This window comes from Anneissia japonica, unplaced genomic scaffold (genome assembly GCF_011630105.1).
Source record: "Anneissia japonica isolate Jap-2015-1 unplaced genomic scaffold, ASM1163010v1 scaffold288183_len337429_cov161, whole genome shotgun sequence".
Lineage (NCBI taxonomy): Eukaryota > Metazoa > Echinodermata > Crinoidea > Comatulida > Comatulidae > Anneissia > Anneissia japonica.
Genome location: NW_022702858.1, coordinates 308,910 through 328,230, shown reverse-complemented (window position 1 = coordinate 328,230; position 19,321 = coordinate 308,910). Strand labels below are relative to the sequence as shown.

General features: G+C 33.0%; 1 protein-coding gene across 1 annotated transcript; it reads left to right on the top strand.

Moving 5' to 3' along the window:
- The first annotated feature begins 1,869 nt into the window (after positions 1–1,869).
- On the top strand, positions 1,870–18,630 carry LOC117104090. The gene is made up of 15 exons (XM_033244747.1): positions 1,870–2,004; positions 2,820–2,892; positions 3,525–4,007; positions 4,891–5,370; positions 6,072–6,116; positions 6,517–6,567; positions 7,162–7,206; positions 9,982–10,032; positions 10,561–10,605; positions 11,200–11,247; positions 12,857–13,107; positions 14,621–16,289; positions 16,375–16,767; positions 17,551–17,805; positions 18,344–18,630. Exons 2-15 carry the CDS (start codon positions 2,880–2,882, stop codon positions 18,628–18,630), a joined length of 4,116 nt encoding a protein of 1,371 aa, XP_033100638.1. The 5' UTR covers positions 1,870–2,004; positions 2,820–2,879.
- Positions 18,631–19,321: the final 691 nt, after the last annotated feature.

Genomic DNA, 19,321 nt, shown 5'->3' with positions numbered 1-19,321 from the left:
CTTCCAATCCCAGGGTCCTGGGTTCAATTCCTGCCAGTTGCAGGATTTTCTCTCACGACATAAGCAACTCCACTCCCTAAATCTCATATTGAGATTTAGTTTGTGTAAAGCATCGTGTGTGTGTGTGTATGTTTGTCTTGTGTAAGGGATTGTCACCTACAAGTAGGACAGTGATATATATTCGCTATTGGCAATCCTTGGCACATGTGTTGTGTGCCTAAAGAAAGAATAATAATAATAATAATAATAATACAAATACTTACTGGATTGAGGGGCATTGTTTATATGTAGCCTGAGGTGATTTAATGGCTGTACTACTGTATATCTTGAGATGAAGTCGAGAAGACATAGTACAGCCTCAGGCTATAATTTGAACTAGAACCTGATTCAAATCCTAGTAAATATTAGTTTTATATACTACTACTTAGATTGTAGGCCTTTGATTGGTTAAAAAACAACTTCAGGCATGACAGTAAATAATGAAATTTTTAAAAATGTACTGTAACTATCATGAGAGTAACTTTATTCACAGTTTCATACCAGTGTAAACTTCAAACTACTTTAGTACATATTAAACACAAATTTAACATTAAAATGTGAACAGTTAAATATTGTATATTGTGCTGCAGTGTTTTTGTTTTTTTTAATCAGTGGCCGCAGATTTCAATTTTGCATTTAGGCCTATTAACTATATGCACCACACATTTTTCCATATTAAAAATGGAAGAATTGTTTTCTTGCTTGACGTACTGGCATTAAAATTAATCCAGCTTTATAGATATTTTGTTATCTTGACTACTCGTTGAGTGTTCTTGTCCCAGTGCCATAGTACCAGGGTTCATTTGGTCATACAGTGCCAAAATCATTACACTCATAATTTTAGCTTATTGGTGTATTTGATGAAAGATGCTACTGGGCAGCAAATAGCATTTGGATTCTCCAGCATAACTCCACCTTAGCTTTGCTCCAAACAATCTTGGAAGCGTTTCTGTATTTGTATTTTTTTAGACCTCCAAGAATTTCAAACCTGTCTCCAGTCATCTCTCAGATTTTCCCATCCCCTGTTGCGAAATTACATTATGTCTATAAACACTTTATCCTGCAACTCTTCTGTAATAAAATTCAGAGATGTTGGAATAAGTGCCATATCTTCTTTTGTAACTGTAATTTTTTGTGCTTAATTTTGCCCTTTCCTTACCTCTTTTAGTTTTGGCAGAAAACGACTGAAACGCTCTGCAATCTCGCTAAATTCGCTGTCCTTTATAATATCAACTTTACATTGTTCAAAAAATTTGTTCAAAACAAATGCTTTGTATGAATTTCTTTGAACATAGTTCCCCTCCTAGTGACGTGAAGAGGTGTAGGCCTTAGCTAGAACGCCATGGAGGCTTGCATTTGATAACTTGTTTACACTCTGCAAATCAGAGTTTGTGGCTTCAAGCTACTCTTAAAATATTCAGACAGCATACTTTACTTGCTACTTACTCACTATACTTCTCAAAATGTTCATCAACCAGTTTAAATCAGGAACAATTTGCCATTGTTTCCTAGCATACCAATACGCAGTGGGTAGCAGAGCGATCATCTGCTTCCAGGTCATCAACAAATTTTATTCAAATTAGAAGTGTGCCACCAACAATAGGCTTAGCATAATTTTCTTCATTGCAACGTTTGAGTGAATTGCAAGAGGAAAAAACACAAAAGACTAATGATTGGCTATTAGGGCATTGCTAGAACTATTGCCCAACTTTTAACCAATCAACTGTCTGGAATGTATGTACTATAGTCAGTGCATAATATGTTATGTATTTCGTGCTACATAATAACTTTATTTTATTTAAAATCTTGTAATTGATTTTATAGGAAACTATTTTACGCAGCCATGCATTCAACTAAAGTGTGAGCTAAAATGTGAATTCATCCAAGGCTTGTAGAGATCGGTCACTGAGGCAGAGTTGGGGGGGGGGGAAGATTTTGATAATATCTGTCATCTAAATCACCTAGGTAAGTAGTAATTTAGAACATGTTTGCTACTAAGAGGAAAGAGAAATTTCATGGGTCACAATCTAGAATTTGTCAGTGGACTTTTTTCAGTAATTTCATTACATAGGCCAAATAAAAAAAATTATTGTGTTGGCCAGCCCAACCGACGTCAGTTTCTTTTCTTTTTTTTTTTTTTTGACTACACGGAACAATTTTTTCTTTCATGAGCTCATAAGGCTGGAATAGCCTTGGACTAGGCTAGGGGGCCAAGGCCTAGCCTATTTTGGTGGATGGTACACGATGATGCGAGTCCAAAATTGTATTATTTGTATATTTTCTACTTTTTAAGCGTAAACACATTTTTGGTTTAAAAAAAACAAAAAAAAAACTTTTCCTACCGGCCTACCCAATTTTTGGGTAGGTTTTTCCCAAAATGTGGCCTACACAAACATTTATTTTTTTTGGCCTTGCTATCTGTTCTGAATATAGATAACCAAGCATCCTTCCATACAGTAGTCCAAAGCCGGGTACAATTGTCGTACAATGCCGTGTGTACTCGCCGTGAGTCTTGGGGAGATGCCTTATTGGTGACTGTAAAATGGTCAGAACCAGACAATTCCGACTTTTGATAGAGTGTTTGGAATGTGTTAATTATAGAAAGTAACACAATTTTCACATGGCCTAGAATATTAGCTATATTTTAAGTCAGTGGTGATGTTGTAATTTTCATTTCCACATAAATTTTCTACCTATCTTGATTACTCTACATGCATATTGCAGAGTTACATTGATGTGAACTGTAAAGAAATAATATTGTGTTATTAAATCCATTTTAGTGTGAAAGTTTGTGAAGCTCAACATTTGGAGTAATAGTGTATATAGTAGATTATGCAAGGATGATGGAAACAGGTAAAATATTCATAATGATTGTTGGCAATATATAGGCCTACAGTGCTATTTCACACACTTAGTCATCATGCACAAAAGTAATCACAAAATGGTGCTTCATTATCATCACACTCAAAATAGGCAGTCATACAGAGCCTACAACCTCCAAATCTGAGACTGGTGAAAGCCACAGGAAACTAAGAAATTAAAACAAAATTCATCCCCGGCATCTTTCCAAGCCATGCATACAGTACATTTAACATAATTTGCATTCTACATGTTTTCAAATTATTGCATTAATGATACAACCATTTGCATGATATATTCCCAGATTAAAAATAATTAAAGATTTTTAGTTATTTTAAAGCCTGATGTATACAATTGTGTAGTAAGAAGACCAAATTCTATACATCTTGCTTAGTATACTTGGGTCAATAATTTTCATTTTGAAAATGTCTCACCTTTTATCATTTGCATGTGAAATTTGGACATGCGGAACAGGTTTGTGTTTATACAGTAGGGAGAATTTGATAACCTGTAATGTAATCATCAAATGCTGAAAATTAAATCATTAACAATATACTATTAAACTGTGTTTTTCATTTCATACATTACTAATTATTATTATTGTCAACATTTTAATTTCCCCACAGAGTTCTCTTCGATGCTGGTGCAACTTTCTGATGCAATCAGCAAGAAAGGTGAAAAGTATGTAGACCTGTTGAGGGTTCTGTACAGAGATCTTGCAAATGTTAAATCAGACTTGGAGAAAGCTAAGTGTGCATTTGATATATTTCAATTGCTAATAGCACCTGGCATTTTGAAGCCAACAGACATTTCAATTTTGTTTGAAACAATTGAACTAACTGGATTGAAATATTTGATAGAGATAATCAAGAGATATGAGACATATCCTGAAGAAGTGAAGATCACTCGGTTTTCACGACATCGTCAACAGGTTGTTGCTCTGGGAAAAGACTTTTCAGTTAAAGATCTCCAGAAAGTTAGTCAGTTATATGAAGGCAATTTTTCTAGTCCATGGAAACTGATTCAACATCTTGAAGATACATCTGTTTTAACAGAAGACAGCATGTCATCATTTCTTCAACATTTGAATGAGAATAAAGTAAATGAAGGTTAGTAATAAATATAGAATATCACATTTAAATATTCATGCTTGTAGGATATGATATTATTTAAAATCTCTACTTTCTTTAATTGAGATAGTTCTTTAGTGGTTTACAATTCCCTAAAACCTTAAATACAAGCCCAATGGGTTTTATCTCGAGAATAAACTCACCTTGAATGGAAACCCCCCCCCCTTTTTTTAGTTTGCAGAAGTAGCCTCAAAAAGAAGTCCATCTCGAATACAAGCCTATGGTTTGAAGATAGCATTCACTGTACATGCATTTCTAACAAACAAAATATTTAAAAACTACTTGGTTTAGTCAGCAGTTAAAGTGATTTAATGCCAGTTAATACAGTCCATGTAAAGAAATAAATATTTGTTGTCCATTTGTTATTTTTTCCATACTCAATTTTTACAGTGATTGGAATTCTAAAATGGCATAATTCTCAATGATTAGGTTTCGTTAGCCATGTTCTCACGATCAATCCTATGCGATGCAAGTTAATCAGAAATCCAGTCACGGTCGCATCAAATTTTATCGTATGTCTACACGAGAGTTATAGCGGATAGTTATAGCGCTTATACACTGGTATAAAAAATGGGCTTTTGTGTAAGGCTAATTTTGCAATGTAAATAATTGGGGAGGTGGCTTCTTTTGAAAGTGAATGCTGTAAATCTTGAGAATTTGTACTATAAAACAATAAACAGAACCACTGCAACATCAGCCAGTATCATATAGGTCCTTTATGCCTTTTATCAACAGAATTTTAGAATTGATCAGTGTTATAAAAAGATATTGTGAAAGTAACATGCTCTGACTAGCTGAGATCAAGAGAGTTTAGGGAATTTATTTTAGTTAATCTTTTAGTGACTCTATTTTCTTTAAATAGATTTTAATCAACTGCTTGTGAGAATATCCGATGCAATCAGCGTAAAAGGTGAAAAGTATATTGACATGTTGAGGGTTCTGTACAAAGATCTTGCTGAGTTTAAAGCAGAATTGGAGGAAGCTAAATCTGCATTTGATTTATTCCAAATACTAAGAGTCTCCGACATTTTGAAAGCAACAGACATTTCAGTTTTATTTGAAACAATTGAAGTAACTGGATTAAGGTATTTGAAGGACATAATTAAGGCGTATGACACATATCCAGATGAAGTGAAGATCACTCGATTTTCAGCACATCGTCAACATCTGATTGCTCTTGGAAAAGACTTATCTACCATAGATATTCAAAGGATTAGACAGATGTACGAAGTTCCAGATGACTTCTGTTTTAATTCATGGAAACTGATCACATATCTTGAAAGTAAGGGTATTGTTTCAGAAAATAACTTGTCATCATTTCTTCAGAATTTGCAAAGAGATGGTGAGTATGATGATTATTTAATGATTTTATTTCCAATACCAGCTTACCAATTCTGTAATGTTGCAATCTACAGTATCTAGACATTTTAGGGAGTTAGGGATAACATTGGAGCCCAAGAGACACCGTTCTAAGTGGTTGAAACCTATAGTACTTGATATTTTCTGTTATTTCTTATAATTGACAACAAATATACATTAAGTTAGAGAACTCAACTAACTGATGACATCTAAACATTTAATACTAATAATGCGTCACTCAATCACTTTAATGAGGATTTATTTACTTCTTTACATAACAATAATTATTTTCAATATACTTGTAAATATATTTAGTTTCTGAAACAACAGTTAATTTTTAACAAACATCAAAATATAGACTTGCTCCAAGTCCCTTATTAATTTTTTTCATACTGGACAGCCACCAACAACCAAGTTTAATGTAAATAAAATTGCGATATTTAAAAGACTTCTTTACAGCAGGGTTTCTTGTTTTCTCTGGTACTATTGGCTAGTCCCAATATATGGCCAGTATCACAATGTAAACTGACTAGAATTCAGGTGCCCACATCGATCAGTTTATTTGTACAATAACCATTTTTGGAACTTATAGCTAAGCTGTTCTCCTAAGTAGGAAAAATTATGCTATGTATATTTTAGATATGTTGCTAATGCACAAATTGTCAATTTCTATTTCCTCAATAGTTAATGAAAAAGCATCAACATCAAAAAGACAAAAATTAGACAAAGGTATGTAGTGTACTGGTTGCTGAATAATTGCTTATTATATTGAGTGAATATCTATAATGGTTATAAAATAGTTCTCCTGATATTTATTATGAATTAGGACAATTCTAGACGAGTTCTTTATTTTATTACCATCCTTGTATTAGTATAAATAATATCAAATTGCTCAGGTAGGCAAATAAGCAACAAAGCTAGATAAAGAAGATACTGAACTTCAGAGAGTGAAGAAAAAAACGTGAATTATATGCATGATGCCTGTACAGTTTAGCCTTCCGCCTGCCTGTAGACACATGGAAAGGTTTGCTGTTTTAGTATTATTAATATCAAGCATTTAAAGCAAAAGTAGGTTATTTGAAATGCTGGAAATGACTATATTGCACACCATTGTTTTGCTCTCTTACAGGTAAATCAAGAAAATCTAAACAACCAAGAAAAATGCAAAGATTTGACAAAGGTTTGTGATTATTAATTGAACATCTCTATTTTGATTTACATAGTTTAATACAGATGCAAGTGTACATTGTGAGCTGTTATGACAAAATGAATCTTGTGGTACAAAAAATGAAAAATTAGTGGCACATTTTATAGACGAATATTAGATATATTTTGTTTTGGTCTTTGAATTATGTTTCTACAGTAGGTTGAGTAAAAACATTTTTAAGCTGAGATGTCTAAAACCATCACCTCTTAAGATAACAACAACAACTAATACCATTAATAAATTTTGTGTTGGTTTTCCTATCAATTCTGAAAAATAGCTTTTCAAAATGTGCCTCAAAACCATTATCTTAGGTAAATCAGTTCAGAACTTTTGCTGCTATTAAATATACAGTATATATTAAACTTATCAGAAACAATAAAAAAAAATTCAAATTTTGTCAAAACATCACTTCTTCAATATAACAGATTAGGTAGCATACCACAAGACTCATTTTGTAAACAACACCTCACATATTCTTTACATAATGTTAAGGTAGTGGAGTATATGGTCTACTGCAGCTATGCTGCTAATGCACATAATTATTGTCAATTTTAATTTCCTCAATAGGGTTTGGAGAAGCATCAACATCAAAAAGACCAAAGTTAGACAAAGGTATGTACTGGGTGCTGAATAATTGCTGATTATATTTAGTGAATATCTGTAATTGTAATAACTATATCCAGTACAGTAATTCACCTGATATTTATTATAAATTTAAGTTATTCACAAGTATTTTGAAGTTCAATTTATATTTATTTGTAAAGAATACGTTCCTGGCACACATTTAAAAAATACAAAGACCAAACAAAGAATTATTCAAATAATTTTTTTTTGTTTTTTGGTTGGCTATGACTTTAGTACTGTTTTATTGGTAATAAACCAAGCACAATTTGATGTAAACTTAATTGAGACTTGCAAGCTTTCGCTATGTAGACGCCCTAAACTAAATTTATGATGACGTACCAGCTACAGTGCTACATCTAAGCTTAGCGATTGGCTATTGTAATGCATAGAATTAGGACAATTCCAGATGGGTTCTACAGTACAGCCGTGAAATATCGCTTCGTATCTGCGCGTAACCACTCGTAGCCTGCTCGTAGGTACCGTTTGGAACGTAGCTACGAACCACTACAAAGGTCATTGTTATTTTAATGAGCTACGAGGCTGGGTCGCAGGGTGTCGTAGTGTTAATAAACAGTTCTTGCAGCACAGGTTCCAAGATGTAACATTGTTTATTGATAGCAATTTTATCATTTATTTTAAACAAACAGTCCAGTACGACCAGACATTTATGTAAAGGTTGCTAAAATTAGGCCTACCTCGGATCAATCATGCTTCGAAATTGCGGTTTTTTTTTTTATTACATACCATACCGTCAACCATGCGCTCAGTCAACCCCACAACGCAACCGCTAGCTAGCTACTGTAGTTAAATTGACACGATATTTACTTCCTTATTTTGACGAAGTTTCAGTTGATTTTCGTTATCTTCTGGCCAATAAAATTCTCAAATATAAATTACAAAGTCTTGTTATGTTGTTATTGTTGTGCTTTGACGGTAATGAAAATAATTATTTAAATTAATACTTCTCCACTGTAATAACTCAAGTCACAGTGTACCATTTCCAAGTTGTACGAACAGTGACGTGCGTGAACCCATCGACGCTCGAGAGCACATGGTTCGTCGGAAGTACTTCCCTATATAATATATTCAAACTACAGTAGTAGTAGTACCATAAAATATATCTCGATGATTAAATACTATGTACGTTAATTTAAACTGCACATTATATATTTACTAACATCGTGAATGATATTATAAAAAAACAAAACACGACAACAGTTATTTCTGGCTCTTTTTCTTTATTGTCTGTAAAAAAAACAAATATTTCATTTGACTGGCGCGTCAGTTGACCTTTTTGGAACGTTGCCAACTAGTCCAGTCTGTTGATTGTCCCAGAATTAATGGCAACAGAAATATTAAATAATTCTTCGTTATTTATTATCATTATTATTACTATTGTTATTATTAATATTATTATTATTAGACATTAATTATAATAGGCATACTGTATGATGAAGTTATAATAATAATAATTTATTTATTTTTATTATTACAGTATTATTATTATTTATTATTATTATTATTGGTTTGTTTTAGTTAATAATACAAAAGATTCACAAATAGATACAAATCGTAATATGAATAAATGTCGATACTTTATTATATCAAGAAATGTAATGCAAAAAAACCCCCAAAAAACAAGTGATAATCATTGCACAGTAATAAGATAGTTAAACGATTTAAATAAATGCCATGTATTATTACATTTTGTTCTCACCACGGCTACTACCAGTGCCTGGAAATGCCATAATGGCTGAGATTTCCCATTACTTTTTGGCAGCGCAGCCGCACATCGGACGTTATCTCAGGGAAAAAAATACGTCATTTTGCTTGTCAACTTTTGATCTGATATTATTCTTATGGTAGTAGGAATTTTCTTCTTTTAAATAATACTGATGACAAATCATGTACAAATTATTACGATTTCTACAGATCACGTTGTCTATTGTTTACCGTAATTTGAAGCGGAACAACCTGCAAAGCGATCCAATACTAAATGGAAGTATAGAAATCACTACCTTGCCGAATTAAGGCTAGTCATGCTAGACCGCATTTACTCCGCTTTTTACTCACTGTTGCTCACAGCTTTTCAACAATCGAATATCAACTGTCTCTTATACACATCGTTCCTGTCGTGGACAGCGAGTGGAAGAGGAGACTCCCATGAAGTCAAGTGTACGTTTTTCTTATTGAAAAACAGTTCCATACTTAAAATTAACGGTCTAAACTCGTGTTTGCCATTCACAAATTATCAAACAATACATTGTTTATTCCAGTAAGCTGCAGCAGTCTTTCTGCACATACAAATAAACAACATGCTTTTGCTTCGTAGGTTCGCCTTGCGTAGCCTTGCTTAGATTGTTTATATCAGGCTACGAAGCCTGCGCGCAGGTTAGATTGTTTATATCAGGCTACGATGTATCTACGAAGCCTGCGCGCAGGTAAAAGTGCAATATTTCACGGCTGTACTGTATGTGTTATTACTATCATTGTACAGGTATTAGTATAATATTGAATTGCCCATGTACAGTAGGCAAATATTGTAACAGACTTAGATGAAGAAGATACTGAACTTCAAAGAGTGAAAAAAACAGAGAATTATATGCATGATGGCTGTACAGCTTAGCTTTCCATCTGCCTGTTGATACACGGAAAAGTTTACTGTTTTACTATTATTAATATCAAACATTTAAAGCAAAAGTAGGGTATTTGAAATGCTGGAAATGACTATATATTGCACACCATTGTTTTGCTCTCTTACAGGTAAATCAGGAAAATTTAAACATCCAAGAAAAATGCGAAGATTTGACAAAGGTTTGTGATTAATAATTAAACATCTCTATTTTGATTTACATAGTTTAATACAGATGCAATAGTTTAATACAGATGCAAGTGTACATATGTGAGCTGTCATGACAAAATGAATCTTCTGGTATAAAAAAATGAAAAATTTGTGGCACATTTTATAGACGAATATAAGATTTTTTTTTTTTGGTCTTTGAATTATGTTTCTACAGTAGGTCGAGTAAAATCATTTTAAGCTGAGATGCCTTAAACTATCACCTCTTAAGATAACAACAACAACTAATAAATTTTGTTTTGGTTTTCCCATCAATTCTGAAAAATAGCTTTTCAAAATATGCCTCAAAACCATTACCTTGGTTAAATTAATTCAGAACTTTTGCTGCTATTAAATATACAGTACAGTATATATTAAACTTATCAGAAACAATTTTAAAAATTCAAATTTTGTCAAAACATCACTTCTTCAATATATCAAATTAGCTAGCGTACCACAAGACCCATTTATTCTAATGCACATAATTATTGTTTCCTCAATAGGTATTGGCGAAGCATCAATATCGAAACAACCAAAGTTAGACGAAGGTATGTACTGGCTGCTTAATAATTGTTTGTTATTTTTAGTCAATATCTGTAATGATGTAAATGTATGATCAATGAATGGATATTAGTCGGTATAATTCATCTGATAAAATGTATTTGTGATTTACTCAATTTTGAGTTACTCCAAATAATGTTTTATAATGTATGTTATTTACAAAAAGTATTTCTAGAAATCAGCATATATATAATTATAATAATAATAATAATAATAATAATACATCAAAAAGTAATTTAATTTAATGTTTGTTTTATACATCACTGTTATTATAGGCTTGCTTGTTTCTCTACTATGCAAGATTGGACATCAGTGTGGGATAGGGGGGAGGTGATGATATCTGGGTGATTATAATTATTGATAAAGTAAACAATATCTTTATAAATAGTTCCTATCAATTAAACCCACTACATTGATCGTTTGAAACATCCAAATTAATATCATAATTTAATCTAAAAATCAAAAATTTATATTTTTAGGCGTCACTGTTTAAAGAACCATAACAAAAATATGGATTATATCAAAATGAATATATCTCACACTAATGTTTTGCTTATAATGCCCAATGATACATTTTACAGACAAGTCAGAACAATCAGTACAACCACAAAGGTCAAGGGCAGATGAAGGTGTGTTTATTTAATAGCAGATTATATTGAAATTTTAAGTACATTCTAACAAGAACTAAATTATTCATAGACAAGTTATAGAGTAGTTACGTATTGCACACTGGAAAGTAGTTAAGTTGCGCGCTTCACAATACCGGTACTGTTACAAATGTACAGTAGATGACAAGTGTATAAATTAATTCGTATTTCAAAATTGGCATTAGCCTATCAATCAAATTAACATATTGCAACTGAATGTTTAAATTATTAAAATTATACAATATTTGATCTTCAGTTGCATCATAATTTGAGTGGGAGGCAGTGGACAGCGGGGCCCAAAGCATCAGGTGTCTGATAGCATATTTCTAATTAAAAGAAAATTGTGTTCCCAGATAACAATGGGAATTCTTAACATAGGCGATCCAACAAAATTTGCAATTCAAAAATACCCAGATCACCAGATCACAAGTGTGCTTCTTCTTCTTCATATCCATTTCTGGACCTCTGACTAGGGCCAAGTATACCCTAGCCCTACTATAGCACAAGGTTGCTCACTTTACTCAGAATTACAACAGGCTTGTATAGGGCTAACGTTCTCCTCCTAGCCTAGAACCCTGACTCATGCATGATGTCACTGTTCTTGGTGCCACCATCAACACCCCCCTTCCCCTGCTTGTTCTCTCGCACCTTGCATTATCCACGCCCCCCCCCCCCATTGCTAAATCTTAGGATGCACAACCTACTCTTGCCTGAAGCTGCATTGGTCCAGTATTTGAATGTACATGGAACACCACTATGAGTTTAAGCTGCTGTATGTGGTTTTAAAAAAAAATTCAAAATCAAACTAAATATTTATTATATTGATACTAATGATGAGGGTAATGATAAAGCTTAGGGTGGTGGTGAATGAGGAAGAAAGAACAAGTAAATAATTAGAGCTACAAAAATATTTCTGCAATCATTATGAAAATGATAATACTAGGAATAGGTTCAGAGAGGGACAGTTAAAGGAGGGTCTACACCACCTTAGCCCCATCTTGGTTGGGGGCAGAGACACAACATTTTATGGCACATGTAGTTAGCCTGAAATGGCAATCTCAGACTTTAATTTTTAATATAATTTTTTTTAATAAATATTTTTTTTCTTCAACTTTTTAATTTTAAAAAGAATAGAGACCTCAGGTAGGATTCCCTCACCCCACCCTCTTTCCCAATTGAATAACTTGTTCGTTTATTCATCTAGATGAAAATTCTGGATTTGTATCAGAATATGGTATTGAAGTCATTGAAATGAATGATGTAAGGTAGAAGTGTAATAGGAACTTAATTATATATATAATAGCTATCGATTAATTTCCCATCGATTTATAATCAGGTGGTACTGGGGTGGGGCAACTTAATTTCCTGCTCCACAACAAGTCATCCATTCATAGAAACCTTTATGAAGAAAGCCTACCTAAAATGGCCTAGAATGGCATAGACCAGCTATCTCCGGCTTTGAATATAGGAAGATTGAAATGTATTAATAGAGTATACAATGTACACAGTGTTCCTTTGAAAATGTATATTAAGTATATGTTAGTAATAATAATGTAGGTTTATTGTTATTATTTGTTTTGAACTATTTCAGATATAATTATCAAAGATTCCCTGATGACAAGGCAAAAAGAACTGTATCAGAATGAGAATCGTATGACACCAGCAATCTGGCATAAAGGTCATAAAGTAGATATTGCAAAAGTTTTCACTGAACTCAAGTTGCTGCAATCTAAAAAAGAAGACAAAGGAAAAGAAGACAAGTCAACATGTACAAAAAAGGAAGGTAGACCCACATCATTAACAAAGGCATTAGATGTTATTAAGTCAACAGATTCATGTAAGGCTGTCTCTTATACACATCTAGATGTGTATAAGAGACAGAATTAACATATTGCAACTGAATGTTTAAATTATTAAAATTATACAATATTTGATCTTCAGTTGCATCATAATTTGAGTGGGAGGCAGTGGACAGCGGGGCCCAAAGCATCAGGTGTCTGATAGCATATTTCTAATTAAAAGAAAATTGTGTTCCCAGATAACAATGGGAATTCTTAACATAGGCGATCCAACAAAATTTGCAATTCAAAAATACCCAGATCACCAGATCACAAGTGTGCTTCTTCTTCTTCATATCCATTTCTGGACCTCTGACTAGGGCCAAGTATACCCTAGCCCTACTATAGCACAAGGTTGCCTGTCTCTTATACACATCTAGATGTGTATAAGAGACAGATGCACAACCTACTCTTGCCTGAAGCTGCATTGGTCCAGTATTTAAATGTACATGGAACACCACTATGAGTTTAAGCTGCTGTATGTGGTTTTCAAAAAAAATTCAAAATCAAACTAAATATTTATTATATTGATACTAATGATGAGGGTAATGATAAAGCTTAGGGTGGTGGTGAATGAGGAAGAAAGAGCAAGTAAATAATTAGAGCTACAAAAATATTTCTGCAATCATTATGAAAATGATAATACTAGGAATAGGTTCAGAGAGGGACAGTTAAACGAGGGTCTACATCACCTTAGCCCCATCATGGTTGGGGGCAGAGACACAACATTTTATGGCACATGTAGTTAGCCTGAAATGGCAATCTCAGACTTTAATTTTTAATATAATTTTTTTTAATAAATTTTTTTTTTCTTCAACTTTTTAATTTAAAAAAAATAGAGACCTCAGGTAGGATTCCCTCACCCCACCCTCTTTCCCAATTGAATAACTTGTTCGTTTATTCATCTAGATGAAAATTCTAGATTTGTATCAGAAAATGGTATTGAAGTCATTGAACTGAATGATGTAAGGTAGAAGTGTAACAGGAACTTAATTATATATATAATAGCTATCGATTAATTTCCCATCGATTTATAATCAGGTGGTACTCGGGTGGGGCAACTTAATTTCCTGCTCCACAACAAGTCATCCATTCATAGAAACCTTTATGAAGAAACCTACATAAAATGGCCTAGAATGGCATAGACCAGCTATCTCCGGCTTTGAATATAGGAAGATTGAAATGTATTAATAGAGTATACAATGTACACAGTGTTTAAGTAATAATAATGTAGGTTATATTATTGTTTGTTTTGAACTATTTCAGATATAATTATCAAAAATTCCCTGATGACAAGGCAAAAAGAACTGTATCAGAATGAGAATCGTATGACACCAGCAATCTGGCATAAAGGTCATAAAGTAGATATTGCAAAAGTTTTCACTGAACTCAAGTTGCTGCAATCTAAAAAAGAAGACAAAGGAAAAGAAGACAAGTCAACATGTACAAAAAAGGAAGGTAGACCCACATCATTAACAAAGGCATTAGATGTTATTAAGTCAACAGATTCATGTAAGGTATTAATAACAGGGAAGGGAGGAATGGGTAAGACTACCCTCCTTAAGTATATTGCTCATCAGTGGGCTACTGATGATGAATATGTCTTTGCTGATAAATTACTGTTTCTGATAAATATCAGGGAAATTAAAGCAAGTAAAACGTTTTTGGACATAATATTGAACAAAATTGATTGCAAAGCAATAATATTGAAGAATAATTTGTCATCTTATTCAGTTGAAAGGTTCTTGGTCACACATGATGATAAAATAGTATTTTTGTTAGATGGATATGATGAGTTAGAAAGAAATTCTAAGGACCCAATAGATCTTTTCAAAAAAAGTGAATTTCAAAAAAGCACGGTGGTGATAACATCTCGACCAGACAACACAGCTGATTTGCTTGAATACTGTGATGTACGTATTGAAGTAAAGGGATTCAGTCCAAGTAACATAAAGAAGTATATTCAAAATTATTTTCATTCAATCAGGGAAATCGAAATTGGCGATTCATTAATAAAAGAGTTTGGACTTGATTCAGAGCACCCATGGTATAGGAAAGACCTGTATGAGGGTGGTAAACACAAAGAAGCATTTGAATTGTGTTCATCTCCACTGTTGTTGCTTCAGATTTGTACCATATGGGAACTAAAACGAGTTCTTCCTGAATATTTGCCCGATCTTTTCAAGGACCTCATTTGTTGTATTTTAAATCAATACTTAAACAGGGCTGGCAATAAAACTGCTATTGCCAATTTTGAAAGAATTCAAGATATATATAAATCTGCCTTTTTAATTTTAGGAGAATGTATGTATGAAGGACTAAAGAAAAATATATTATCTATTGACAGATACGATTTGTCAAATGTGACACAGAATAAAACATTATTAGATTTAGCACTGGAACTTGGGTTTGTTTATGAAGATACCCCTGCTAATCCAGGGGATGTAAGAGAGATGTACACGCCACCACATAAATTAATGTCAGAGGCGCTAGCAGGGCTGTACCTGTCTACAGAAATTCAGAAAGGGAGTTCAAAGGTTGAGTATGAGGAAATCCGATGTAATGAATATTTAAATATGACGAGGGTGTTTGCAATAGGATTTTTAGGTGCTGATGCTGATAAGTTGCTGAAACCATGGTTGATAGTCAGGGCCTCAAATTATTGCTCAATAGTACAATGTTTAAAACATGTAAAGAAAGAGAATGAAGATGATATTTTAGTGAAATTGGATAAGCTCATGTCCAACGATATGAAAGCACATAGTGAGCAAATGTTGGAGTCATTTAGAAGTCTTATAAATGATGACAGAGACATATCAAGTATGCATTTATTCAAACTCATGAAAAGATGTAGCATTGAATATCATCCTTACAATCTTGAAGCAGCAGCAGTATCTTTGATAAATAGGTGCAGGGAAAGGCAGTGCCAAATTGTTGTACATACCTTAGTGTTATTACAAGTAATGAATCAGCGTCGGACACCAGACCTTCTACTTAATTGTATTTCAAAATGGGAAAATGAAGAAATCAATTTACTTTCAGCTGAGATGAAAAAAAATCATTTTATATATACTTTGACTTCCATTAGGTTTGATTTTCAACTGAGTTCAGCATTCTTAATTCATTTCCTTAAATATGCAAGTAACTTAGATAGCTTGCACTTATGGAGTAACACATTGGTCACAGGTACAGCTGTCTCTTATACACATCTAGATGTGTATAAGAGACAGGTGTAGGCTATCAGGTTGTACTTTGGGGGCAATGATCACAGAATGCCAGAACAGTGAAGATACAGTATGCAATAGTCACAAGTTGGTCACAGGTGCTATACACAATGCAGTTATTAATGATTTGGACAATGCCAATATAAAGTTAGAATTAGAAACACTTGATATTAGTGGCAATGATCTAAATGATATTGATGGAACACTACTGGGAAAATTATTTAAAATAGCTCCTAAATTAAAATATCTAAATGTAAGAAAGTGTAGGCTATCAGGTGGTACTTTGAGGTCAATGATCACAGAATGCCTGAACAGTGAAGATACAGTAGACCATGTTTTGAAACACTACAGGCTTGTACTGGAGGGCAATGACCTTTCAGATATTGATGATACATCAGTTGCTGATTTAGTCAGTGTAGATTGTCATTATGAATTTGGTGGTTATTATGATGATGATGATGATGATGATACAATTTTCATTGTGAGTGATTATTCTCTTACTTTTGATAACATAGAAAAGCTTGTTGAATCAGTAGGTGAAAATATAACATTGGATTGGGGTAGTATAGATCTGAGTGGGATTAACATGTCTTCAATAAGTGGAATAACATTAGCTCGCCTATTTAGGATCTGCCCAGACCTGAACCATATTGACATGAGTTACTGCAGTTTATCAGGCAGGATTGTTAATGAAATGGTAGAAGAATGTTGTAGGATGAATGTAGAATTATACTGCATCATGCTTAGTCTAAAAGGCAATAACTTTTCAGATATTGATGGTAAATCACTTGCAGAGTTAGTCAGGGTAATTTGTCAATTTGATTCAGATTATTATGGCATTTTCAGTTGGAGTGATTATTCTCTTACAGCTGGTAACCTGGAAATGCTGGTTGAATCAGTAGGTGAAAATATAACTCTGAATTGGCAATTTATAGATTTGAGTAATATTAACCTATCTTCAATCAGTGGAAAAACATTAGCTTGCCTTGTTAAGATTTCTCCAGACATGATCCATATTGACATGAGTTACTGCAGTTTATCAGGCAGGATTGTTAATGAAATGTTTGTGGAATGTAGTGCTATGAATGCAGTGTTGGATGTCAACATGCTCAATCTGCAGGGCAACAACCTTTCAGATGTTGATGGTAAATTATTGGCAGAAATAATCATAGTATTGCATAAGCCTATTATCCCTTTTATTTGGAGTGATTATTTTCTTACAGCTGATAATCTAGAAAAGCTGGTCGAATCAGTAGCTGAAGAAAATATAATACTGAATTGGCAAGTGATAGATTTGAGTAATATTAACCTATCTTCAATCAGTGGAAGAACATTAGCTTGCCTTGTTAAGATTTCTCCAGACCTGGTCCATATTGACATGAGTTACTGCAATTTATCAGGCAGGATTGTTAATGAAATGATAGAAGAATGCTGTGGGATGAATGTAGTATTGAAAAACAAGATGATTAATCTGGGGGGTAATGACATTTCAGATATTGTAAATCACTTGTAGCAAATTTGACGATAACTAATGAATTGTGTAAAACAAACATACACCACATGCTTATATCATACTGTATATATGTATCAATCAAATTAAGCAATCACATGCTGTTATGTTTTATACAAATAGGATAACTGTACGTTACAATGCAACTACAAAATAATATACGACCAATGCATTCAGTTTTGTGTACTTAATATTTGTTTATTTACCATAGTATCCTTTAAAATTGAGGCAATTGACAAAGTAATGGTACTGGACCCCTATTACCCTTTTAAGTACACTATGTTAATATATGCGTTGGTATGCGTGTGTGTGTGGCAGGATTGTTAATGAAATGGTAGAAGAATGTTGTAGGATGAATGTAGAATTATACTGCATCATGCTTAGTCTAAAAGGCAATAACTTTTCAGATATTGATGGTAAATCACTTGCAGAGTTAGTCAGGGTAATTTGTCAATTTGATTCAGATTATTATGGCATTTTCAGTTGGAGTGATTATTCTCTTACAGCTGGTAACCTGGAAATGCTGGTTGAATCAGTAGGTGAAAATATAACTCTGAATTGGCAATTTATAGATTTGAGTAATATTAACCTATCTTCAATCAGTGGAAAAACATTAGCTTGCCTTGTTAAGATCTCTCCAGACATGATCCATATTGACATGAGTTACTGCAGTTTATCAGACAGGATTGTTTATGAAATGATAGAAGAATGCTGTGGGATGAATGTAGTATTGAAAAACAAGATGATTAATCTGGGGGGTAATGACATTTCAGATATTGTAAATCACTTGTAGCAAATTTGACTATAACAAATGAATTGTGTAAAACAAACATACACCACATGCTTATATCATACTGTATATATGTATCAATCAAATTAAGCAATCACATGCTGTTATGTTATATACAAATAGGATTACTATACGTTACAATGCAACTACAAAATAATATACGACCAATGCATTCAGTTTTATGAGATTAATATTTGTTTATTTATCGTAGTATCCTTTAAAATTGAGGCAATTGACAAAGTATTGGTTCTGGACCCCTATTACCCCTTTATGTACACTATGTTAATATATGCATTGGTATGCGTGTGTGTGTATATTATACTGTATATATTTTTCGTCGTAAGTTGTGAAAGAATGGCGAACCTCAATTTTGTACATTTTTGGTTGGTCAGGCGTGGCCAACACAATTTTTTTTTTATTTGGCCTTAAAAAATGTAATTATGTGTTTCATTAAGTAACTTTGCACTATCAGATTTACTTTGCTAGTAAGTTATATTACATCGGTCGTTTATATCAAATGAATAATTGCATACTTCTGATTAACTACTGTAGATTATGTTCTGGTTTTAACAACTGTGCACCTCTGTTTTAAAGCCAGGCTTCAGAGTAATTATTATTATTTATCATTATCATTATTATTATTATTATTATTATTATTATCATTATCATTATTATTATTATTATTATTATTATT

What these genes read in the sequence shown, in the direction of transcription:
- LOC117104090 (XM_033244747.1), top strand. An exon ending in AAGGTCAAGGGCAGATGAAG is followed by an intron (nt 11,248 to 12,856) that starts GTGTGTTTATTT and finishes GAACTATTTCAG; the next exon opens with ATATAATTATCAAAGATTCC. An exon ending in TTGTCATTATGAATTTGGTG is followed by an intron (nt 16,768 to 17,550) that starts GTTATTATGATG and finishes ATTTTCTTACAG; the next exon opens with CTGATAATCTAGAAAAGCTG.